Here is a 26934-nt window from a genome sequence, read left to right as displayed (position 1 = left end):
ACTCTGCATATATATATATACTATCTTAAAGAGAAGAGTGACAAAGGAATATATTAAATAGTATGTATTTTGAGGTGAAATGATTGTTTTTAACTCTGTATCTGAATATAAATCATTATTGACATATAAGTAGAATACTGCTTAAGCTTGTGCTAGAGGTCGTCTTAAAATTAATTAATTCATAACTATTTATCTGTAACAAATGACTTTTAATGTAGTCAAACATTTTTGGTTTCAATGGCAGTAAACAAAAGTAAACAAATAACAAAAATGTTGTAACAGAAACTACGGTATTTTAAAGTCTCTTAAAATGTCAGCAAAATTTAAATATCTAATATTTTCCCTTATTGTTCAATTGTAATAGTTAATATTGACGGTACAATTTGAAATATTTAAACTGGGACGCAATGGCATCGTCTTCATTTGCTTTGGGGCACTTGTTGACTGCTCCGAATTCTCTATGGATTGAAAATAGTCCAACAAAACATCCCGCAGAAAGTCAATTACATCAGGATCATATGGTGCAGTTTCAACTGAAATAATGTAAAAATATTAGTTTTTGTGTATGTACAAAGTACCAATACTATTAGAGTTTAAATTATTCATTGTTGAACATAAATTATTGCATAAATAGTTCTTGACCATATCTAAACATTAATATAACTTGTACTATTAAAGCAAGTAAAAACTATACTATCATCCCATAAATGTATTGAAATTGCATGTTAGGTTACCTGAATTTCCACATTTCAGTGTGATAGTGTTGAAGAAAAACTTTGATAAGATGTATTTACATGTATTAAAATGTGTAATTAATTCACCTGAATGCCATTTTGTTCATTAACTCCCTTATGAGTTCAAATTTAAGGTAGATTTGATTGTTGAAGGCTTGGTAACGAACCTTTTGTCATTTATTTCATGTTGTTGACTCATCAACATATATGTTGAATAGTATTTCGATAGTTCCTGTATACAACAACAAAACTGAGAACATACCTTGACTTTTACTATTTCAACAGCCGAAACACTCTCTACTACTGGTATTGGCTGTGCATTCTCATCAGCTAGAAACAGTCTTTCCCTGGGACAAACTAACTGTAATAAAAAGAATTCAGTTTGGCTTTTCACTATCTTGCGTGTAAGGAGAGCTATTTTATAAGACTACATGTACATAAGGAGCCATATGAAAATTTGCCTTATCTTGATACAGCCCGAGCCCAAGTTTAGTGGCAAATATTAAAATAAAATTATCGCCTTATCATAATTGGCTTGAATTGCAGTGTGTATTGTGTATAAAAGAATATTCTTAACTCCAGAAGCATATCAAGAATGTCTTTATTTTATCAGCACTGGTTAAACATCAATTGACTGAATGGTCATATGCGAAATTTAAATAATGTTGGTACTTTGTTATTTTACACAAAATACATGCCATATCTACTGATGAAAATGTTTATGCATACGATTAATAGAGTTTATTTATATGTACATTGGAGAGTTTTCTTCTTTGTGATGGGAATTTATTGTGCTATATTTGATGGGATTCAATGCAAGTGTGCTATATTTCATGGTACCAATGAAACAAATTCATACATTTTTTTTCCTAGGCTACACTTTCTTTGCATTTATGTGATTATTTTTTGTTCAATTGGGTAGTTTTACATGATTATACATACTAGTCACACTTCTACTATCTTTCTGATGTAATGTTCCATAGTTACATTTACTTAATGCATCTGACATACTCTTTTTCTATTTATCTGAAATGTATTATACCAAATTCATTGAAAACATTTTATATGAATACAGAAAATGACGGACAGTAAAATGAATTTACAAACACGTACAATAAAATATAAAGTATTTATAAATATACCATTATCATTTGAAACAGTTAACATGGTGCCTTTTTGAGATTTCACATAAAAATTTTGGATAAACTCAATTAAATAAAATTGAAAAACAGAAATAGTTTTACAATATTGTCGTAATTTAATGTACATTCTTTTATTATATGTACTGCTTTATTAACTGTCCATATTAAGTTGACCATAGTAAAAACCGATATTATTTTTGAAAAATTTACAATAATAAATGAAGTTTCGATAATTTAATTTAAATTAAGCTCTGTCCTTAGCTGATTTTGGCTTTACTGTTAGGCCCTTCAAGTTGTCCTCTTATCAGACAGTTTACCTATTTTGGTTTAGGTCTTCTATGTTTCAATTTTGATCTTAACTGATGAGACATAAATTGTCAAAATGGCTATTTGCAGAATTTAAATTAAATGCAATTGGGCATTTTTGTCATATCTTTTTTACTGTGCTAAAATGTGAGCATTATTTAAATATTTGTGTTGCATTTACCTGAAGTATCATAACAATAGCTTGATAAAGATGCCTCATGTCTGTGTACATTGATAGTCTTGATGTGACGGGACTGGAAGCCACAATAGTCCAGCAAGATTATGCATGTTGAGCGGATACAGTGGTTGGTGTATTCTCTAAATAGTTTTGCTAACTTCGACAAATTCTTCATAAAAAGTCTCATTGTGTTTGGTCCAATGGGTTCATTCCTGAACCAGATATCGTCTTGTTCACTGTTTGAATTCTTTAGGTGCAAGAATAATCTGTTCCTTGCATTATTGTGTTTCTTGAGATTTTTACAAAAGATTTTACAGGACACCTATCTGTGCCAGTAGCATACATCATTCCCCCTGTACCCTCAGTTTCATTTGTAGAACCTTGGTGTTTTTTTGTTATCTATTGTAAGTTTACAAACACACATCTGCCCTTTATGATCCGAGTCAACTTTCAATTGTGAGAGATTTTCTTGACCCCTTCTGCAGAAATATAAGATTGTCTCAAATATAGTTTAATTAACGAGGCCTTGAGGAGTAGAAGTGTTGAATACTAATGGGTGCTCATACAGCATTTTCAAATCCTCGAGTGATATAGCTTCGTGGTGTGTGACAGTGCCTTTCTCCTCTTCTCTCGTTTTCCTGAGTAGGGAAGTAAAATTGTTGTGCGCCTGTGTAAATTCAGGGTCGGTTATTATGCCAAACATTATGTCGTTCTCCTTCAGATATCTGTTTATGACTTTTATTTCTAATGTTGGCATAAAAATCTTGCAACAATTTTGCGATTATATCTTTTGTGGCTTCCAAAATGTCAATTTCCATACCTCTTTCAACGATGAAATCTGACAAAACTTTAACAGCAAAATGTGTCTGTTGGCCAGTTTTCTTGGACCTAAAATTCTCTTTCCTAAACGTCGCAGGGTCGTTTTGACCAAACCGCGACATCTTGCTTGTTTTGTTTTTTGCAGACTACAGTTTGGTCTTTGAGCGACTTCAATTAGTGGTTTATAACATCGTAAGTTCAAGCGCACATATGATCAGGCTAATAAGTCTAACCCACTTGTCTGTCAAAGCACTTAAGCTCCGCTCTTGCACGTGATATCGAATAATGATTGACGTGAAAATCAATAGTCTGTTGCAACAGCAATGCATACTAATTTCGCATAGTGCAGTTAACGCTATATATTTCTTATAAAAACTATGCAAAAATAGAGCAATTTTACTATAAAGGGACTTTCTTACAGGAAGTATAATAATACATAATTCAAATATAACATAAACATGTCAATCCATAAATAGAAGAAATACAATATTAATTTCAATCGGGACATGATATTAATATATATCTGCATAAAAGAATAAAAAAAAAACAATCCTGCTTTTCATATCTAGCTTTATCGTTATAATCAAATTGATGTATCATTTGAATGGTAGGTTTTTTAGAAATCATGAAATGTATTCGATGTTGGTCTAGGTGTCGTCGGGTCAATCTCGTAAATACTGGTGTCAAACAAATATTCTTAAGAGATATTCGTACATGATTTATAAACTTTAACACCCACATGCTCACCCGCAAACAAAACAACGGACATATTTTAGTAATAGATAATACATAGTTGTGTTCAAATGCACTTAAATTATGCATGCTGATTGACATGGTGTTTTCCAAGACACCTACATTTTATGCTGCTCACAAGGAAGCTATTAAACCAAGAGTTCCAAATGGTGAAGTTGAAATCATCCCATCGTAAATTTTACGGACGCCATCACGAGTTGGTTCACCGTTATGGAATAACCGTTTCACAGATGATATCGGATATGTTCCTTATGTCGTAACTACAATACCCTTCCCTTTTCACGAATGTTACCTACCGAATTAGACTATTTACCGGATTTGTAATAACATAAGCAACACGACGGGTGCCACATGTGGAGCAGGATCTGCTTACCCTTCCGGAGCACCTGAGATAACCCCCAGTTTTTGGTGGGGTTCGTGTTGCTAAGTCTTTAGTTTTCTATGTTGTGTCATCTGTACTATTATTTGTTTGTTTGTCTTTTTATTTTTGGCCATGGCGTTGTCAGTTTGTTTTCGATCTATGAGTTTGACTGTCCCTTTGGTATCTTTCGTCCCTCTTTTAATTGATATAGAAAGAACTCGTACAAATTAAGTGAGCAGCGATTCAATATTTTAACATAAATAATACGTTGGGGTAATTGTCTAGTAAATCATGGCATTTCAGTACAACCAATGTACAATTTTAGGATAGCTAATTCAAGAATATAAACACTGAACAATATTCAACGATTGACCGAACAACACAATAATTTACGAAAGCGAGAAGAAGAAAATGCAAGAAACTATATATTTTTTACCGCTTTCTCTATTCGTTTTAGTAAATTATTCCAACCTTAACAAATAAAATTATTATTATAATAAATCCACATGCAAAATGTCTTTTAAGATACCAGGCTTATAATTTAATACGTAAAACCGCGTTTCGTCTTGAAGCAAGGGATGATACATAATATGATGCGATGCCATATGATACTGCATGTGGGAATTTTTATGGGTGTTGTTACGGGTATTTTAATTTGTCTAAGGGCTTTGCAAAGGACTTAAGGTAGTGTCAGCTTTTTCTCTACTACACATACAGAACAAGATTTTGAAATAAATACTCCATATGATGGTGCTGCTGAAATGTTGCTACATGAAAAAGAGAACGTTCACATTAGGAACATTTAAGTCATCTCTACAATCGTAAAAGTAAGTTCCCAACTAACCCTCTCTCAGTTTCTAGATCTTTTGATGATTCAAAGACCAACATTTTAGTAAAATCACTGTATGATTCACCGGTTCTAAAATTAATAATATATTTGTGAACTTGTATCTAAGTTTGATATCGCCTAATTACCAATATGACTAATTTACAAAATTAAACAAGACATGGGTTAATAGTGAAGTAGAGACTGCTGAACTATCAGGATCAACTGAGTTCAAACTCGATTTTATTTATTGGATTTGCGATGCTCAATCTGTAATTATTTCGGTTTGTGACCTATTTATAAAGGACGCTTCACTATGGTAACAGCATGCATGATGTCACAAATATTTACTCTGATTTGACCAAATAATGGAATTGAACTAAAACCAACAAAAAAAATATATATATGCTATAATAAAAGGAAAACATTACGGACCTATCATCAAACTTAAAAATGAAAATTTCAAGATAAATAAAAATAGATTCAAGTAAAGAAGGCGTCATTATCACCACTGTCAAATTGTTTGGATTTTGTAGGCAGATGAGTAAGTATATATCACTGACATATAGCTTGAGTGCTATAACTATATCTTATCGACTTAAACTTCCAAGGTGTAACAATAATCTCAAAGAGTACAAAATAAAATACTTGTAATAAAGAATGTCAAAATACATGTATCGCAAATTTAATTACTTTTCAAAAGTTGTATTATATAGATCATCTCCCTTTGTCGTCCGTCCGTCCCAGATATACAGACCGAAATGTGTTGTATCTCTAATTGTTAATAACAGTTGTTCTTGACATATAGTTATAATTGACATTTCTTCATGGATCTAAACTGTTTCAAGTTTGTTATTCATTACAGATTGTAACCTGATAATATCTTATGTGTATGTCTTTTTCACAGCTATAGGTACTTCTTTATCTCGATCGTAAAAATACCTATGTATATATATTATATTTTCCTTCGAGTTTACGTGATCCGTTCATCCTATTTCGACTCTTTTAAGTTCAAGAGTATATCATATATTGAGGTAAATTATATGGCCTTCCAAATACCGTTTCGATCCCTAACATCACTGAAAAGACATTAATTGTCGAAATCCGGATATGGTGTACCAATTTTTGCACCTCATGTTTGTGGTATAACATCTTTTCCGTAAGTTTATTGTTTTCTGTTTGGTATTAAATTAATATTAAGATCGATTTTATGACATCTGGTGATAAATTTATTTGGTAATCGCCAATGGCAGTCAGCGTGGTTTAAGAACATCCGTTGTTCGACCTGTTAGTTAAATGCGTTTTGTTAAAATATACTTTTTCACTTTTTTGGTCTTTTGGAAAATGTTGTTTGTGCTGAATTTAGACCCCTCTACCAAGAAATTTGTTTTACATGCACACGTATAAAAATTGCGGTTTTTATCCAACGCAATCATAGGTCATACATATATATATGTAGGACTCTAAAGTGAGATGGTACTCTAAAGTGCGATGGTCACGCTAAAGTGCGATGGTCTACGCTAAAGTACGATGTTGCTTCACGCTAAAGTGCGATGGTTATTGGTTTGCTAAAGTACGATGGTATATCACGCAAAAGTGCAATGGACAAATAGTATAAGGTCCTATATAGGGCTAAAAACGTTAAAGTACATGGATGTTAAAAAAAGACTTTTTGCAAAAGCTAGTATTCAAAGGTTTAACATATGTGATAGGCTTCATAATTTACCGGAAGCTTAAGTGATTGTTTCCGAATTTAGAAGACCGAACACGTAATAATTGCTAAAAAGGTAATTTAGATGCGACAAAATAATATATTTCCTGTAAAATGAATTTTTAACAATTCGGGCGTATTAAATATTTGGATAATTGGTGTAGCTTGCAGTTCACACATCACTAATGTGAACACCTCCGTTACAGTCGTCATTGTAAATTACAAATACAAAATTCGTTCATTGTCGGAATGTGTAAAATTTAGTTGTATATTTAAATGCGAGAGAAAAGACGATGGTCGCCGAGCTTTTTCCCATTTTAGTAGCGAGTACAAATACATATAATATAGTTTCCTACAAACTGAATCTTAAGCTTTAGGCGACAATTTAGCATTAACGCTGGAAAACATGTACCTTTATTTTTTCCGACGTTACTTTTCAATAAAATCGACAATATTTTAACAGGGAGAACAAATTCAACTGCAACTCAAACAATGATTTTTAAAACAAAATGCATCCTTTCGCTTCCATAGAAGAAGGATACAGGATACTTAAGCGTATACTATTTTGTATCTATATAGTAAAATGGCCGACTGCAGGATACAAGTCCTTCTTCCAGCATCCAAAAAAAAAACACATTTGCATCAGCCGACAAAGCACGGTTAGGTCTGAAATTAAGTCATGGACATTTGCTTCAAAAGCTGTAAATCAAATATTCTTAATTTATCTTCCGGCATGTTTGTTTTTGGTTTGTGTAAACGACTGTTAACGTCATAATCCAACCCGCACTTTAGAGTCCTACATATATACATTTAGTTAAGTACCATGCAGTTTATATTTTAATTCTTTAGAGAAAAGCGCATATACTAAATTTTCAGAATTGCAACTATTTTCTGTCAAATTATGTGCATTTTTTAACTAAATTTCACTATGATAAAAAAAAACCTGATAAAGATTCATAGTTTGTTTTAAACTTTATATGCTCGTATCTGAATGCGTCAGATATCTTAAGGTTGTGACGAACTATATATTGCATTACTTTCTAATGTAAGTCGTGGTAATTTAACGATAATATCCACACTATAGAATAACGTTGGCACTGTGGATGGCAAGTTTCAATCATAAAATCATAATGAACCCCTCTAGCAAATCAAATGAATAATTGATGCAGTTTATCTTAAACCTTTGTAATTGATACAGTGTATTCATATTTAGATCGACATTTGTGAAGTTTGATTTTGGCACCATTGAAATTGAAATCAAGTTTCAGAACTGAAAAAGGACAAATTTAGATTACTGTAAAGTCAGAAATTATTGCGTGCATTTATTATTGCGATTTTGTCATTTTAGACTAAAATACAATTTTAATTTTTTAATTTTTGCGATATTGAGAAAATCCTGTTTAATTCATATAAAAAATTTCAAAATGCGAGTTTAAATTATTGCGATTATAACCCTGTCGCATTTGTCGCAATAATAAAAACATCGCAATAATTTCTGAATTTACAGTATACTGATCAACAAGGGTATTATCTAATGATCTAGGAATGCGTTAAAAGCATGATTTGTAGTATCCAAAGGGACCTTGGGATATAACATGCTGCGTTTCTATTAGTACTCAGTATGTGTAATGTTTTATATCATTACCTGGAAAATTTAAGTTAATTGTTGTTTTCAAATCGTTCACGGAACACTCATATAAACCAGCATCACTAATTTCAACCTTCACGATCCTCAAGTCATACTCCCCAGCACTATGGTTACCAGTAATGAAAATACGACTAGATAAAGCATCTGGCAAATTCGAATTAATACTACATGACTGTGAATAGACTGTGTTGTTTTTGTATGGTCCTTTCCAGATAACTTTGTAGGTTTCAGTTGCTTTAAGTGGGCATTTTAATAAAACATTGGAACCTTGAACTTCATATATGTTTATATCTGACCATACGCAACAACCTGAAATAAGAATACACTACCAGGTAATGATTAAAGTTTACACGAAGAGGAATACATTGTATATAATTAACTGTTAAGTGTAAGCAGATAAACAAAATATACACTCGGCTAGGCATAAAAAATAAGACAATACGAAGAAATGAATAATTTTAAAGTCAGCGTTGTACAGAATACCAAGACTGAGTAATACGAATAGCACAAAACCAGGTGGAACTGATGTTTTCCAAAAAGGTATGCATGTTTGTATATGCCAAATAACGATCTTGAAATAAGTCATGATGTAAGAAAATTAAAAGTTAACCATTAGAACCTATTAGTACTGTCATTTCTTCATATGCAACAGACCTCTTTTAAGAACATTTAGATAGAAAACAAACTTTTCAAAAACAAGTAATACTATTTCATTTTGAGATTTTTAGAGATAACGGAAAAAACCTTCTCTGAGATATTGTGTGTCCTATATTTTTTAATTATAGGATGCAAACACTATTGACTTATTGAATTTTTAAATGTATTTTCATTTAGAAGTAACAAAATATATATGAAGTGTAGGCAAAAGTTGTATTCCAGGTAACCAAGAGAAAACTACTATAGGATTTAGTTTGAAAATATTTCATATTTTACAAGTGTTATGCAGTCGTCCACATAATGCCTCGGTCTAGGTTTCTTTTCTCCGTTTGTCAGTTTGTTCATATTTTAAAATTTATGTTCATTTTCAAGTTAGAGCAGATCACTTTAACCATCAATTTGATGAATATAAACGTGTAATTCTCAAATTATAAACAAGAATATATTAGTTATAGACTAATTGAACAGCAGATCAATAAAAAAAAGAACCGAACTACATGTGGAGGTTATAAAGGTTATCTTACAGTCTTCAACAATATACAATTGCATAGTTCTTACGAGTCAAGACAAAATGTTAATTTAATTTAAATAAACAAATTCACAAATTCATTTGAAAATTGTTAATGCATGTAGTTTACTCACCACAAACTAACAACAATGTTGTTACAACGATAATCCTCATTTTAAAAATACGTTTCGCAGAATAAAAGGCACACAAAAATCTGCATTTACCAATAATGACACAACCTGCAATAAAGTCAATAAAACAATCAATAGTAATGTTCTAAAGTTTTGTTTAAAAATACGCAGAAGAATTTTCCGATATGAGCTTGTTTCAACTATAGTCGTAAGTACTATTTTTATTTTTTTCTTAATTTACATGAATATATATACATTTTTATAGCAAAAATAAGTGAAAACTATGACCAATTTTTCATCTAAACAAAGTAGAGATGCTACCGTCTAAACTTTTGACAAGTATATTTCTCTTATGATGGAAGTAGATTTCAAACGAATTTGCTGTTTTCTATCTGAAAATGCACAGAATAACACAGAATGCAGTCCGAAAAGTTCATATCTTTTTAAAAAGGGTTCAAAATTTTGAAAGTACTGGATACATAAAACTAAGAACATGACATTCCTAATCAATTTGCGCATTGCATTCGAAGCCATGCGGCGTCTGACATTTTACTGCAGTCATCAACAAATGTCTTGACTAATATTTTTGCGACTTAAATAGCTTGGTGGCAGCACATTGCATACACCAACATAAACAAAATGTAAAGACGTGTTGAAGTTAATAGTCTACATGTTATAATCTGTATGATTTAATCTAAATGGTGCATCAAATATATCTGAGGAAAGCAGTTGTACGGAATAATGTTTAAATTCCACATCTTTCCAACCTGATGGCAAATAAGAGTAAAAGGGTGGTACATGTTAACTGAATTCAATGCCAAAATACATTGGTAATAACAAAACACGTTCACTTAAAAAGACGTAAGCTGAAATAATGTAGAAATGCGATTCTAAATATTTACAACACAAGGACAGAGGGCACAAGGAACTGGTAGAGAATGACAATACCATCTGAACATGCAAGCTACGGAATTTGTTGATAAATAATAAAATTATATAGAAATAGTTTGATCCCTGTTCCATAGAGCAAATTATTGATATGCACAAAAAAAGTTAAATCACAAAAATACTGAACTCCGAGAAAAATCCAAAACGGAAAGTCCCTAATCAAATGGCAAAATCAAAACCACAAACACATCAAACGAATAGACAACAACTGTCATATTCCTGACTTGGTACAGGCATTTTCTTATGTAGAAAATGGTAGATTGAACCTGGTTTTTTAGCGCTAAACCTCTCACTTGTATGACAGTTGCATCAAATTCCATTATCTTGACAACGATGCGTGAATAAAACAAACAGACATAATAGATAAAAATGTAAAATAGGGGTACAGCAGTCAACACCGTGTCACAATCTTAATCACAACAAAAACGAACAAATATTTAACAAAGAAGTACAAAAAAGCATATATTACATTTAACAACCTCGTTCATTGCTTACTTAAAAAGATGTGAAGGGGTTACCTTAATGTGACAGTGTACTTTACTAATTAGATAAAACCCGAACATATATCTAGATAATGACCACCAAATTTCAAATACACTAAGATATAGTTTCAATACAGTCACATACAATGTTCGTGACTATGATATGCGATGTTTTATGTACATGCTCCTATTACGCATCTCGATCACTGAAATAGCAACGTCATTTGCTGTCCCTTGCTGGGAAGAAAATTTAAGGATTTGTTCATTTTGGTTTTTTGCATTTATTGAACCAAATGAACTTTGCATCTTTAGAAATGGTGAAAAGTTGTTACAATATACAGCATTGTAAAGTTTTAACAATCAATTTTCATAAATCATACATTAATTAGGATATCATAAATAAAACAATCATTTTGCTGTTTGTGATCAATCAATGTATTCAAAAGTACGACATGGTGTCAGTCTATGAACTCAGAAGACATTTTTGCTTCAGACATGATAGCTATATGCACGATGAAGTTTCATTCACACTTATGAAATTGAAATCCCATTTGCAGTATTTACTTGTTAACTTTCAAATTGTCTTTAGTGGATTTAATCCTTTTCTCTTACGTCAGTATATTGTTATATATGAGCTGCGTCGCAAAGAAATTGACCTTATGCAAGTGCACGTTTACATGTACATGTATAAGACTTTGATTAATTTTGGAACCTTCGAATACAAATTTATAGACGAATGTTGGTATGTTTTGTAGGGTTCTTTTATCAATTTTCAAACAATTATACACTTTGAATAGAGATTTTGTCAGCACAAAATAGGTTACCAGATGTATTGATATTTATTTGCATCAGGTCGATTGCTTTCGGACAAAGCTATTATGTATAAAAATAAACAGATGTGGTTTGATTGCAAATAAAAAAAAACTCAACCAGAGTCCAAATGACGAAGAAGTTAGCAAGTATTGGTAACCTAACGGCCTTCGTGTAGATTATCAAGAAGCCACTGACTACCGTGTAAACTTTTACTTACGAATTTGTTACCTGACAAAAACGAATTCCTTATTCAGAGTTCGAACTTGAGCGATATTTCTTTAATAATCATCGTAGTTTTCGGCCATTTGGGTTTCGATTTATTTCATTGTTGGCGTAAACTGTAAATAACTTTAGGGAGATAACGACCAGATTTGACCGTTCTAAATCAACACATACGATCATAATGGCAATTTAACGAAAACCTTAAAGCAGTATAATTGTTTAGCAATATCAGAATATATAGAATAACAATGAGCGGACAAATGTATCAAAATGCTTCTATAAAAAACGTTTTTCCAAATATCAAAATTTAAATATAGACGCTATAAATAAAGGCTACAGTAGTAAATGCTCTTATAGTAAAATATACGGTTGTTTATATAAGATTACAATTTGTTTTATTTTAGTGGTGATTTAAAGAGATGTTTAAGCCATAAAAATATTGATACTTTTAATGATTTTTATAAGCAAAATGTTTTACCTCGCAAAATAAGGTAAGCACTATTAAAAGAAAATTATTTCAAATTTCTAATTTTCTTTCAACTTTTTCTGTAATATTTGTAATGGTGATTTGATACGGTTTGATATCTGTGATTTAAAAACATTATAAAGACCAAGATAAGATTTTTCGACAATCCCAAAATATAACAAAGGCTAATATTTTTGGTTTTTGAGAAAATGAAGATCAATACTGGGGTTCGTGGTGTTGCTTAGTATTTAGTTTTTTAAGTTGTGTTTGTATACTGTTTGTCTTTTGATAATTTACCATTTTATGCCATGGCATTGTTAATTTGTTTTCGACTTATGAGTTTGAATAGCCCTTTGATATATATCGCCTCTCTTTTGCCACCAAATTTGAAATGCAGTGACAAAATAAGGAAATAATTCTGACAAAACAAATGTTTCTCTTTTGTATCTCTTAACAATTTAAAGGCGACACAATGTTTGATAGGTTAATACATGTATTATTTAATTTTTCCTATTTTTAAAATTTAAAAGTCCCGTGAATAGATTATGTTATTCAACATCTTTACAAAACTAGTTGGTACAAGTCTTGTATTAAGGGCATACGATACAGTTTTGATCCCACGGTGAATTGCTTTACGAAAATTTGCATACAAGCTATTTTTCACCTAATCAATTCAATTATGTTATAAAACAAATACCTTCATGTGCTAATATAAGAGATAAATGGGGTCGAAATTTTAGACATTTACTAAATATTTCGGTTTGTTGGACATTTCTATCCCTTGGATAGACATACCTAACTTTTTTGTTTAAAAAAATAAACAAAACGGATTTTTGTAAAAACATTTAGAAAATCTCCTCTACATAAGTATGCTCTAAATTTGTATAACAATTCTTTGGAAATAATAAATTTTTATCAAAGTTTCATGATTTTAGAAAAAAAAACGGCATTTTTTTGCTGTATATTTATCTAATCTAAAAAACAATAATTGAAATACAATTGTCATGTACATCCCTTTAATTGCTTCAATTTTCACGATTGAACAAATAGGTGCATGGTTTAATGTGTAGATAATTTTAAAGAAGTAGAAATCTGACTTAGTTTTCAATATCTAGCTCCCTATCAACCTTAAATTCATTGTATATATAGAAAAGAAGATGTGGTATTATTGCCAATGAGACAACTCTCCACAAGAGACCAAATGACACAGTAATTATTAACTATAGGTCAACGTACGGCTTCAACAATGAGCAATACCGCACAGTCAGCTATAAAAGGCCCCGAAATGACAATGTAAAACAATTCAAACGAGAAAACTAACGGCCTAATCTATGTACAAAAAATGAACGAAAAACAAATATGTAACACATAAACAAACGACAACCACTGAATTACAGGCTCCTGACTTGGGACAGGCACATACATACAGAATGTGGCGGGGTTAAACATGTTAGCGGGATCTCAACCCTCCCCCTAACCTGGGACAGTGGTGTAACAGTACAACATATGAACGAACTATAAAAATCAGTTGAAAGAGGCTTAACTCATAAGATGGATAAAAATACAAATACTACAAATACAAGTGGACGTGGCCGGGTACTTGTACATCCAAACAACAAAAAGACACTAAGTAAAGATCTGAGAGTACTCGCAGTTACTGACAGCTAGTTCAAAGCCACTAACAACTAATAAAAAAAATCATGCATCTAAGAATAAATTATCAATCCGTACACATCCAACATCCAATGGATTTAGTGTAAAGACGTCATAAACAGTCAGAGAAAAACAACACCTTGTGCAATGCCAAGATACAGGTATCGACAGATTGTAGATCCATGAATGTGTATATGTATATAACAATAATATTTAGTTTGCTTTTAATTCACTGATAACAAAATCAATATTAGTACCAATAAAAACAATATTTATTGATCTAATTACAGTGTTGAATCGGTAACCTTTTAGAATAAGTTTATTTAAAGGATCGATAAGTTTACCAGGATCGTTTCTAAATTCCCGGGCACGGTAAACAATATTGCCGTAAAAATGAGGATGTGCAATCCCGTTTGAAATAAGTTTTCTACAGGTACAACCAAACTATAAAACCTAATCTTTATATCTGTGGAAGAATTTAGTAAAGGTTTAAGTAATTTGTGGTAACGAAATCCCTGGCTTAATAATATACCAGTAATACATAGATTACGTTGGTTAAAATCAAAAAAGTCACAACAGTCACGGGCATAGCGAACGAGTTGTGAAATATAAACACCGTAAGATGGTGCCAAAGGAACATCACCATCCAAAAAGGGAAAATTAACAATAGGGAACGAAAAATCATCCCTTTTGTCGTAAATTTTAGTGTGGAGTTTCCCGTGAGAAAATTCTTAATTGTTTAACGAAAAAATATCATCAAGATAACGGTAAGTGTTGTTGAATTGATCAATTGAATGCAATTAAGACGGGTCTTTACTGTTCCTTTTGATTCAAACCACATATCTCTGTCAAGTATTATGTCCTTGTATACTTCAGATTTTTTTTCAGTTAAACAATTCATAATTACTGCATAATTTCATGTAACTTGATACTGCATGATAAAATTGCACGTGTAAAATTATCAATTGTTCAAGTGAAGTATCTGGTAACATATTTATTTTGACGTTACCTCATAAACAGCAGTGTTGTCGACAAAATCAGTAAAGTCCTAGTCGATTATAAAGTTTGACACATTTCTTATCCCACGAAAATTAAGAATAACATTTCAACATGATTGCTTCAGCTTGTATAAGGAAACAATATGTATGAAACTATCGTAAGTGCTCAACGAACTTATTGTTATTCGATCACATGCAACAGAACAAAAATCCATGAATTAAAGTCATATGAAACAACTAAGAAAAGTGAATACGTTTTATATAGTTTTTTCTTGGATGGCTAAGTGTTACTATAGAACAAGTGTACGTTAACTTTCTTGTAAAAAAAAAATCCTTTATATCATTTAATTCTTCATAAATATACTGATATTGAATTATTGTCTTCCTGTATACTATTTCGCCGATATTTTCCCGTATGCAGTGACTTTAACTTCATGACCTCTCGTTAGAACTTTGGCTACCGCACAGCGCAAGTGCAAGGGAAAAAAATGATGAAATAATGTAAACAAATGTGTACTGGAAGGTAAAAAGTAATAACTGAATATGAAAGAACAAATCTAATACAACAAACCATTTAACAACTGTTCAGGAAAAGTTTAAGTAAAAAATGGGAACGCATGGAAAATGTAAAAAAAAACAAATATCATGGCTCTTTCACTGCACTTTTTTTTTGTCACGAGCTCCACGTACTTTGTGTTGTTTGATTATCAATGTCACGATCCGGTAAACTTCGGCAAATATATGGAAACAGGAATGCTAACAAAAACAACAATTAAATACTTGTCAATCCAAGAAAACCCTACTGAAAACAAACACACTATTTGAAAATCTGTCAGTAACAATCAGAATGACAATCGAAAAGCAGAGGTCAAAAAGTAGGCTAATAACCGAAACCTACTACTTCAATCATCTAAAGCAAAATTTAGTTAAAATAAAAATATCTGGAATATGTGAACTCTGTACCAAAGCCGAAGAGGATATTAAGCATTTTTTGCTGGAATGTGAATCTCTGGAAAGTGTAAGACATGAACAAACTACTATTTTTAAGCATGCTGAATGGGAGAGATGGTTAAGCTAATTATAAACAGGAGGATGTGCTTCAAATTATAATGGACTGCTCAAAGTTATCAACAACTATCTTATCTCATTTAACAACAGATGACCTTATAAACATAGAAAAACATTCTCAAAATTTCTGTCACCAAATTCATAAGAAACGCATCGGACCACAATCACAATGATACATTAATCAGAGGCTGAATTGAAACGGTTGAAACATCTAAGTACCTTTCTTCCATACCCCCAACAATGTGAATTTACATTTAAACAGAATCAGTATTACTGTATCGGACTATCCTATAGCAATAGTACAGCTAATGCCTATGCTTACATACTAATACAATGCATATACAAAATAGGAAAGATGAACCAAGCAGTCTGCATGGTACATGTATATTAAGCTAACTGCTTCCATCTATGACTAGATCTGCTGCTTGCATCTAATTATATGCTTAGACCTTGACAGGGGTCACAATATTTCCAAATTTTACGACATATAATAAATTTATAGTTACTGATATATTTTATTTTTGGCTATCTCGTCTCAAGTTGATACCATACTGACTTAATTTATTCACTTTCTTTCTTTGTTTTACTAAACTTTTTTTCGGTTTTTATTTTTATATTTTACTCAATTTTACTTTTTGAACAAATGGTATAAACTTCCCTTTGTCTCATTAAAATAAGCTTGAAGATTCCTACAATTTTAACCTAGGTAGAACTATAAATGATGTTAATAGCACATAATTAAAAATACTTGTTTTAAAATCCACAGTTCTCATCTGTATATAAAACTATTAAATTTTAGCACCCCATCACACTATGTAAATATCTTTGTAAATATTTGTCAAGTGTTAACCCTATATCCCAAGTGGGAGTGCTCCGATATACAACAGAGGATCATACGTACAGAACAGAACCACAATCACTGAATGAAATGTTATTTGTCGCTAATACGTTATAGATTCGTAATAATTATAAAACAAACGTGCATACAAGACTAAGTTTAGTATATATGCTTACATTGGTTCAATAATTTCGATAATTTCGATAACATCAAAATGTAAGGAAAACGTTTCATATGACTTTAAGGTGTAGTGTTTACATGCTACGTTTCAACTTATTTGTAGCCATGTGTACACAAAACCCAGTAGTCAGCACTTCGATGTTGACATGAATATCAATTATATGGTCATTTTTATAAATGTCCTGTTACAAAACTTTGAATTTTTCGAAAAACTAAGGATTTTTTTATCCCAGGAATAGATTACCTTAGCCGTACTTGGCACAACGTTTTGGAATTTTGGGTCCTCAATGCTCTTCAACTTTGTACTTGTTTGGCTTTATAACTATTTCATGTATTTTGATCTGAGCGTCACTGATGAGTCTTATGTAGACGAAACGCGCGTCTGGCGTATTAAATTATAGTCCTGGTACAAAAAAAATGTACCTTTGATAACTATATATCAATCAAATTAATCATACATGGATATTTGTGTAGTATTTAATCTGTTAATTCAAATAAATATTTGATTGATATGATCTTATTTGTTATGATAAAACATGTACAATACGCGTTAAAATTCATACAAGTCTATATAAAACAACATTGCATAAATGTCCAAATTCTTTCGTATAATTTAAATCTGTTTTGGTCGTTTTATCTTTTTGAACATTTCATTTTGTCAGTGAAAAAATCACATTTAAAGAAAGCTGGTCAATACATTTGGACAGCATATCATATTAGACGTATATAACGTGTACCTACATGGCGCCTTTTTCGCATGAAACAATACAAATTAAATAAAAAAGACACATGAAAATACATTTATCAATGTTGTAACACACAATGAATATAGGAAATATTTTTATATCAAGTGTCTATACTGACCTTCTAAGAATTAAATATCCGGGTATAAACATCACAAACAAATATCAAAACAGTAATTAGATATGATTATCGGGTTATAAGATATGTATTGATGCTGTTGTGTATATCCATTAACAAATCTGCCAGTCATCCGCATAATTGAGAAATATTGATGCAACTTTAGTTTTATAAATGCCCAGAATACATTTAAGGTTACCCGTACCAATTGTGTAACATACACAAAGTAAATCGAACAAATCGATTAGTTAACCTATTAACTGAAGTCGATAGGTGCATTTCGAAAGACAAAAAACAAGATCATTAGAGGAAAAAAGTGGATAGTGCAAATTTCGAAATTAATGCGTGCATTTATTATTGCGATATTTGAAGATTAGACAAAAGTGCAAAATTAATTTATGAAATTTCAGCAAAATCTGTATCACATATCACAACGCGCGTCCTTATGTTGCGATACTCCCTCAGTCGCATTATTCGAATAAATAAAAACCTTGCAATAATTTCTGAATTTACAATAGTCTTCTTAGTTTTCTATGTAGTGTTTTTAAACTTGTTTGTCGTTTCGTCGTCATTCGGTTTTTTCTTTGTTTTGTTTTTTTTTTTATTTTGCTTGACATTGTTTATTCCCCGCAGTTTATTCCGCCCCTTTTTGCGTGAGGAAAGATACTTCAAATCTATTTTAGTAATATGAACTTAGACGAAGGGACAGACGAACGACGGAATACCATTTCTCTTTGATATTGAAATTTTCTTTCAGACATTGTTTAATAGGAAGACATTCACGATTTTTCAAATGTTAAATTTAAGACGAATAAAAACAAATTATCTTTTGTTTCCAATGTCATGTATATCTTAATTTCAAAAAAAGATTCAAAAGAGGGACGAAAGATACCAGATGGACAGTCAAACTCATAGATCGAAAATAAACTGACAACGCCATGGCCAAAAATTAAAAGACAAACAGACAAATAATAGTACAGATGACACAACATATAAAACTAAAGACTAAGCAACACGAACCCCACAAAAAACTGGGGGTGATCTCAGGTGCTCCGGAAGGGTAAGCAGATCCTGCTCCACATATTGCACCCGTCGTGTTGCTTATGTTATTACAAATCCGGTAAAATACATGAAATGAAATTTAATCGGAATTTGTTGTCCAATGTCACTTTACGTATTTCTTCTCAAAATATTTCGTAATAAAAAGTAAACCAAACGGCTGGTCCTTTTAGTAAGTTTTTTCATACATCATTAACGAAATTGACCTTTATATGGAAACAAAATCTCAGAAAAGTGTCCTATCTTTTATGGTATAGTCGGATTGAATATTTTTTCATTTTCACATCGATAACAATAATGTATAATAGCTTATAAATACGTAAAAATAAAAACCTTACTTTATATTTTATATTACAACTACTGTCTTAGTATTGTTGTTTTTTGACTATCATGCGTTTAGGGCATCATTCAACAAGCAGCATGTTTCACTACTGATAATATTTTATGGTGTATTTTTATTGTCAATAATGAAGGACAATGTGCGCCAAGTACCGCAATTTAGCTTATGTATGGGCTTAATTTTTTCTAGGGTAAAACTGTCAGAATCAGTTCTTGGGAAAATAAAGGAAACGGTAGTTTACAAATGTGCAAATTTCTAAAATCGATTAAGATGAAGCAAATCAAGGTAACAAAAAATTGCGGGAATCATATGAACTCCAAAAGGAGCGAAACCAGATACGACGACAGGATATGCATCTAAAACTGTTCTTGATGTGAACTGTCAAATAAAATTATCATATGTACTGATTGATATTATAGTTTTAGATGCATGATTTTTTGTTAGTTATTATTGGCTTTGAACTTGCTGTCAGTAATTGCGAGTACTCTCAGATCTGTACTTAGTGTCTTTTTTGTTGTGGGTATTTATTAGTACTCTGCCACGTCCGGTCTGTGTTTTTGTTAGATGTATTTCTGCTTTGTATCGATCTGATGAGTTAAGCTCTTTTCACCTGATTTTTACAGCTTGTTCTTATGTTGTACTGTTACACCCCTGTCCCAGATTAGGGGGAGGGTTGGCGCCTTTAAATTAGTGTAACCCAGCCACATTATGTATGTGCCTGTCCTAAGTCATGAGTCGGTGATTCAGTGGTTGTCGTTTGTTGCTAGATATCATATTTGTTTTTCGTTCATTATTTTGTACATACATTAGGCCGTTAGTTTTCTCATTTGAACTGTTTTACATTTGTCATTTCGGGGCCTTTTATAGCTGACAATGCTGTATGGGTTCTACTCATTGTTGAAGGCCGTATGGGCACCTATAGTTGTTAATTGCTGTGTCATTTGGTCTCTTGTGGAGAGGTGTCTCATTGGCAATCATACTACATCTTCTTATTTTTAAAATCATCATAGATACCAGGATTAAAATTTTGTACGCCAGTCACATGTTTCGTCTACAAAATTTTTATCAGTGACGCTCGAATAAAAAGGTTAAAAAGGTCAACTAAAGTACGAAGTTGAAGATAGATGTGTGAAGATGTGGTATGAGTGCCAATGAGACAACTCTCCATCCTAGTCAAAATTTATAAATGTAAACCAATATAGGTCAAGGTACGGTCTTCAACACGGAGCCTTGGCTCACACCGAACAGCAAGCTATAAAGGGCCCCAAAAATTACAAGTGTAAAACCATTCAAACGGGAAAACCAACGGTCTAATCTATATAAAAAAACGAGAAACGAGAAACACTTATGAACCACATCAACAAACGACAACTACTGAACATCAGATTCCTGACTCAGGACAGCACAGAAGACCCTAAAATACCGAAAGGTTTTGCCAAATAAATCTAAGGTAGTCTATTCCTATTCCTAGGGTCGAAAAGGTTTTGTAAACAGGTCATTATGACATATCAATGATAATTCATGATATCATATAGAAAGTGTTCTATTGATGAACTGCAAAAACTGTTCTAGGGTACACCTGTCAAACAATGTTTTAAAGAAGAACGGCTTCTGTCAAAAACTGATCTAAAAGTTCCAGGAGAACTGTAATATATACTGTTCTATAACAGCTTTACTTCACCAGCCCTTTCCTGGGAGATTTCAAGAGTATTTAGTACAGATCCGAATAGGTTTTTTCGTAAAACTTTCATTTGTTAAAAAGAAAAAGAACACTTAGCACCCTTTTCCTTTATTTTGATACATGTCAATACCCAATGTAGCAAATACCTCAAGCATGGTAGAGCTTAAACAATAATTTATACCCAGTGTTTTTTAAAGCCTTTAGTTTTAATGTTAATAAGCATTCTGAGAGTATTGCATGGCAATACATAGTCCCCTACCAGTTAAAAATTCATTGTACTGGAACAAAATTAATCTTTAACTTGTATTGATGTAAACTAAATAACCAATATCAAGTCAATATCTTCAAGCATGACGCAAAAAAATGTGGAAAACTGATTATTTAAGTGAATTTTCAGAGTCCAAGGACCATAACTCTGCACAAAATCATCAGGCCGGAACAAAATTTGATTTTGATCTGTAACTTGTCATCATTAAACTATATACCAATTATCAAATCAATACCTTCAAGCATGACAAAACAAAGGAGGAAAGCTGATTATTTGAGTGAATTTTCTAAGCCCAATGATCATAACTCTGCACAAAATCATCAGACCGAAACAAAATTCGAACTTGATCTGTAACTTGTCATGATAAAACTATATACCAATCATCAAATCAATATCTTCAAGCATGACAAAAAAAAAGTGTGGAAAACTGATTATTTGAGTGAATTTTCTAAGTTCAAGGACCATAACTCTGCGCAAAATCATTAGACCTGAACAAAATTTGAATTTGATCTGTAACTTGTCATCATAAAACTATATACCTATATATATACCAATTATCAAATCAATATCTTCAAGCATGACAAAAAAAAATGAGGAAAGCTGATTATTTGAGTGAATTTTCTAAGTCCAAGGATCATAACTCTGCACAAAATCATCAGACCGAAACAAAATTCGAACTTGATCTGTAACTTGTCATGATAAAACTATATACCAATCATCAAATCAATATCTTCAAGCATGACAAAAAAAGTGTGGAAAACTGATTATTTGAGTGAATTTTTTAAGTTCAAGGACCATAACTCTGCACAAAATCATCAGACCGGAACAAAATTCGAACTTGATCTGTAACTTGTCATGATAAAACCATATACCAAATATCAAATCAATATCTTCAAGCACGAAGAAAAAAAAGTGTGGAAAACTGATTTGCCGGACTGACGGATGGACAGACAGACGGACGGAGTGCAAACCTAAAGTATCCCTCGACTTTGTCGGTAGGGGACTAAAAGAAGAATAGTATATGCACTCTACTTCAAATTGTATTGGTGTAGGGGGCACATAATTTGATATAGTCAATCATCGGCCATCAATTTGTCATAAAATATAACGTCATAGTTAAAAAATAAGAAAGCGCGAATACGGTCTCCAACTACGGACAAGTATATATACGGCTTATAGAACCCTGCTTAAATGGTTGGATTTATTTTAGCATTACATTTTGTTGATATATGTAATATAAACTATAAATGGCAACCTTATAAAAAATATTAAAGACAACGAGTATTTTTTATACTTTACTCTGTTCTGTGTTTGCACAATGTTTTCACCTTAATCACTGACAAAACATTTTTCTAAAAGTTTGACTGTATTATACAACTACTGACATATATACAAATAACGTGACAATGTTGCGATTAGTAAACAAATGCAATACAAAGTCAAACACAATGACTTCGAACAATAATTTATACAAATCTAGCAATTACCTGTTTAAACCCGGAAGAATATTGAACTGTGGGAATATAATCTTTATGGTTAAAAACTGTTTAACTATTTTATAAGTATAGCATTTCTTAATTCCCTTTTAAAAGAATATTTAACTGCGAGATATGTAATCTCTATATTTACTCATTTTCTTAACCATTAGATTTCAATACTCCCTGTGGAAAATGTATGAAAAATCAACCTTTGTCAATATCAATATAAAATTGAGAAGCATTCGTAAGTAAGAACGAAAACTTCCGACATAAAAATCCAAAACCACATTCTTATAGCAAACAAAATAAGTTCTAAATTGTCCCAAATCTACAAAAATTGTTAATAAAAGTAATAGACAATACCCTATAACATTTAACTCCACAGTTTTAGTTTTCACATAAATGCAATGAATAATTATGTCTACCTGCTTTAATCCAAAATGAAGAAGACAAAAGTTTCATGCGCCAAATTGGGAAGGAAACAATTTCATAATATACATAGCCTTTACTGCAAAATTGTGTATATCATAGTTTAAATTTTATACTATGTGTAATCAAAGCATCAAATAAATAAAAATAGATGGCACATGTATAGAGAAGCATTTAAATGTTGTTAAAGATTTATTATTTACTCATCAAAACTTACCTTTGTCGTTACAGATAATCCATATTTCATAAGCAAATCGTATGCTTTTCGGAAACAAATAAGCTGCATTTACCAATCTTTTGTCTTAAAAAAGACAGTTTAAAACTGAAAAAAAGTTCCGTATAATGTAATAAAATCTTATTTAAAAGCAGGAAGTATCTTGTAACCTTGATATTAAATGACTTTTTATGAATAAGATAAAAAAAATATCGAATAAAATCAATTGAAATTTTAAGTAAGTTTATACCAAGAGATAAAAAAGATACACACAACAGATAAATCAAACGATAGTCCTTAAAAAAAACCACAAAAACTAAAAAGTGACCGACAGAAACCCTTACAAAATGGGACGTGAACTTCTCCAGAAGGGTAAGAGGTTCATGCTCCACTAGTGGCTCCTGTCGTGTTGCTGATGTCTTTAAAAATATTTTATATTAAGTAGCTTTTGGTGATGGTCCTTGAAAATCACATAAACCGCTATGCAATTGCATATCCTGGATTCAATAGCTTCACATAAACTAAAACCCTATATCAACGTAATTACTTACAAGGCCTGGAATATCGCATCAACCTAAAGATATAGACTCCGTTTGTATGTTGATTGCTGAAATGTTGCTTTATAGAAATGGAAAGTTCACAATTTGGTAGCTGAAATCAGTTGTTATGTACACGACGAGGTCTTTCCCCTTTAATTTACCTTGGAGTTCGGTACTTTTGTTTATACTTTTTTGCATGTGATAACTTGGCAAAACAGTGGTAAAAAGAAAATTATAAATAATCGGAAAGAAAATGTGGTGATAAAGGAAGAGATTGATCTTAAAAATTTTTAAAAAGATAATTAGAAATATAATAGATATTTTCAGTACTGACTTCTTAATCCTTCCGAAAGTAAAACAGGACGTTGGAACAAATTTCATTTCTTTTTATCCGTATGTGTTAATATCAAGAAGTACATGTACAATGCAGAAGTTTTGATTTATATTTTAAATCACTGCATATATTGAATGTTGATTAAACACAAGCTTATCAAAAAAGAAATATGCTTACCGTTTTATACAACACCTTATTTTATTATACCTGGATTATATTGTTATATTTCAGAATTGCATCGAAGTTGCTTGCTCTGAAATAGTTCGGTATAATTGTCGCTATTTTTTGTTCGATACAATGAACTTGATACACTGTATTTACCCCTTCACACAATAGCAAAAAAAACCGATTTTGAATAGGTAAAATAGTTAGGTATAAACAAAGAACCATATGGCATTCGAAAGACGTATAATGATGCAACCTCTATACTTGCACTTACTAACTTTTTGAGTGAAAATATATTCATCAAAGATATCAGGCTTGTAAGTTGGTAAACCAGACGCGCGTTTCGTCTGAGTTAGAGAGGTCGGCGACGTCAAAAAATCATCGCCATCTTGTGTTCCGGATAAAACAAATGACAAATCATGCCATGTTTATATGGAAAATTAACTACTTTTACATCATTTCTTTTAATGAAAATATATACATAGATGTAAGAAGATGTTGTATGAGTGCCAATGAGACAACTCTCCATCCAAGTCAAAATTTATAAAAGTAAACCATTATAGGTCACAGTACGGTCTTCAACACGGAGCATTGGCTCACCCCAAACAGCAAGCTTAAAGGGCCCCAAAATTACTAGTGTAAAACCATTCAAACGGGAAAACCAACGGTCTAATCTATATAAAAAGCGAGAAACGAGAAACACCTTATGAACCACATCAACAAACGACAACTACTGAACATCAGATTCCTGACTTAGGACAGTTGCAAACAACTGCAGCGGGTTTAAACGTTTTCATGGTACCAAACCTTCATCCTTATCTGAAACAATAGTGTAACATCACAACATAGAGAGACACACTATAAAATATCAATTGAAATCGCGTTTCTCAATCAAAAGACATATAAACACCAGTGAACATATACTGAACAAATAAATTTGATCTATGATACAATGTAAATACAAAATAAATAAACTAAGGGAAGATTAATAAAAGTAACATGTTATACCGCTGTGAAATGTTAAACAATTTAAGACAAACAATATGCTTGAACAAAAATATCAGCCATTTGCAATTACTTTAAACACAGGTAAATGAAAATAATTTTGTTGTTAGGTATACGTGTACAGTTCAAAAAGAGAAAGGAAATATTTTTACAAAAATTAATAATTTTGATGTTCATAGAACGAAGAAGTGAAAATTTATAGTAATACCATGTATCTTTATGAAAACATTCATATTCATACATACGTCACGGTTATATATCGTTCTTTATAAAGATTTATGTGACGTTTAGCTACTACAATCCAGTATAAAGAAGTTAGATTGTCATCATTCTTTCTAATAGTTTTACCAAAGTAGAGACTAGAATCGAGATTGGAAACGGGGAATGTGTCAAAGAGACAACAACCCGACCAAAGAGCTGAAAACAGCCCAAAGCCACCATTGGGTCTTCAATGCAGCGAGAAAATCCCGAATCCGGAGGCAGGCTTCAACTGGCCCTTTAACAATAATATATACTAGTTCAGCGAAATGGACGCCACACTAAACTCCGAAACATACATATGAACCAAAATTTTAAGACCACACAAGAATAACAAAGGCTAGAGGTTCCTTACTTAGGAAAGGCGCAAAAACGCGGTGAGATTAAACATGTTTTGTGAGATCTTAACCCTCCCCCTCTAGCCAACCTCTAGCCAATGTGAAATAAACAAACAAACAGCAATACGCACAGTAAAACTCATGTGAAAGAAGTCTGAGTTCGATGTTAGAAACCCCCAAGGGTGACTGGGGAATAGAAGTATGGTAACCATTGGTCTCCTCCGACCGGCAGTAAAACCCTTGCTAAAGTGGGGCGTCCGTTTGGCTGTGCGGGATGTAAAAATTTGCAGCCACGTCCGGTCAGAATAGGGACGTTAAATCCGATGCCTCGTTTAAAGAGAGTGCCACGCTCTTTGCACGTTAAGAACCCTTGCAACAACTCTTTGAGGGGTCCGTAGGTGACCTGTTACAAGGCTAAATTTCTGTCCCTATCCAATATACCCTCATTTCCCGTGGCAGTCTAAATTTCTCCAACCTTAATCCTGGAAGCCCCTATTACGGAACCTACCTATTGTAATTATTG

At 31.9% G+C, this 26934-nt stretch overlaps 1 protein-coding gene across 7 annotated transcripts in view; it reads right to left on the bottom strand.

The window, feature by feature from the left end:
- The window catches only part of LOC127734019 (semaphorin-2A-like), a 105171-nt gene that overhangs the window by 56931 nt on the left and 21306 nt on the right, over positions 1 to 26934 (bottom strand). For 5 of the 7 annotated variants that reach the window (XM_052243559.1, XM_052243561.1, XM_052243560.1 and 2 more), the window contains exons 2-4: positions 23776 to 23880; positions 9778 to 9882; positions 8476 to 8787 (exon numbers count right to left, since the gene is read on the bottom strand). In XM_052243559.1, coding sequence (XP_052099519.1) covers positions 8476 to 8787; positions 9778 to 9817 — 352 coding nt within the window. In that variant the 5' untranslated portion in view covers positions 9818 to 9882; positions 23776 to 23880. Of the gene's footprint in view, positions 1 to 8475; positions 8788 to 9777; positions 9883 to 18306; positions 19610 to 23775; positions 23881 to 26934 lie in introns of those variants that run through there. The other 2 variants (XM_052243563.1, XM_052243562.1) reach the window with 2 other exon arrangements.

The sequence above is a fragment of the Mytilus californianus genome, unplaced genomic scaffold (assembly GCF_021869535.1).
Source record: "Mytilus californianus isolate M0D057914Y unplaced genomic scaffold, xbMytCali1.0.p SCAF_3, whole genome shotgun sequence".
NCBI lineage: Eukaryota > Metazoa > Mollusca > Bivalvia > Mytilida > Mytilidae > Mytilus > Mytilus californianus.
This window is presented reverse-complemented; position numbering and strand designations above follow the sequence as displayed.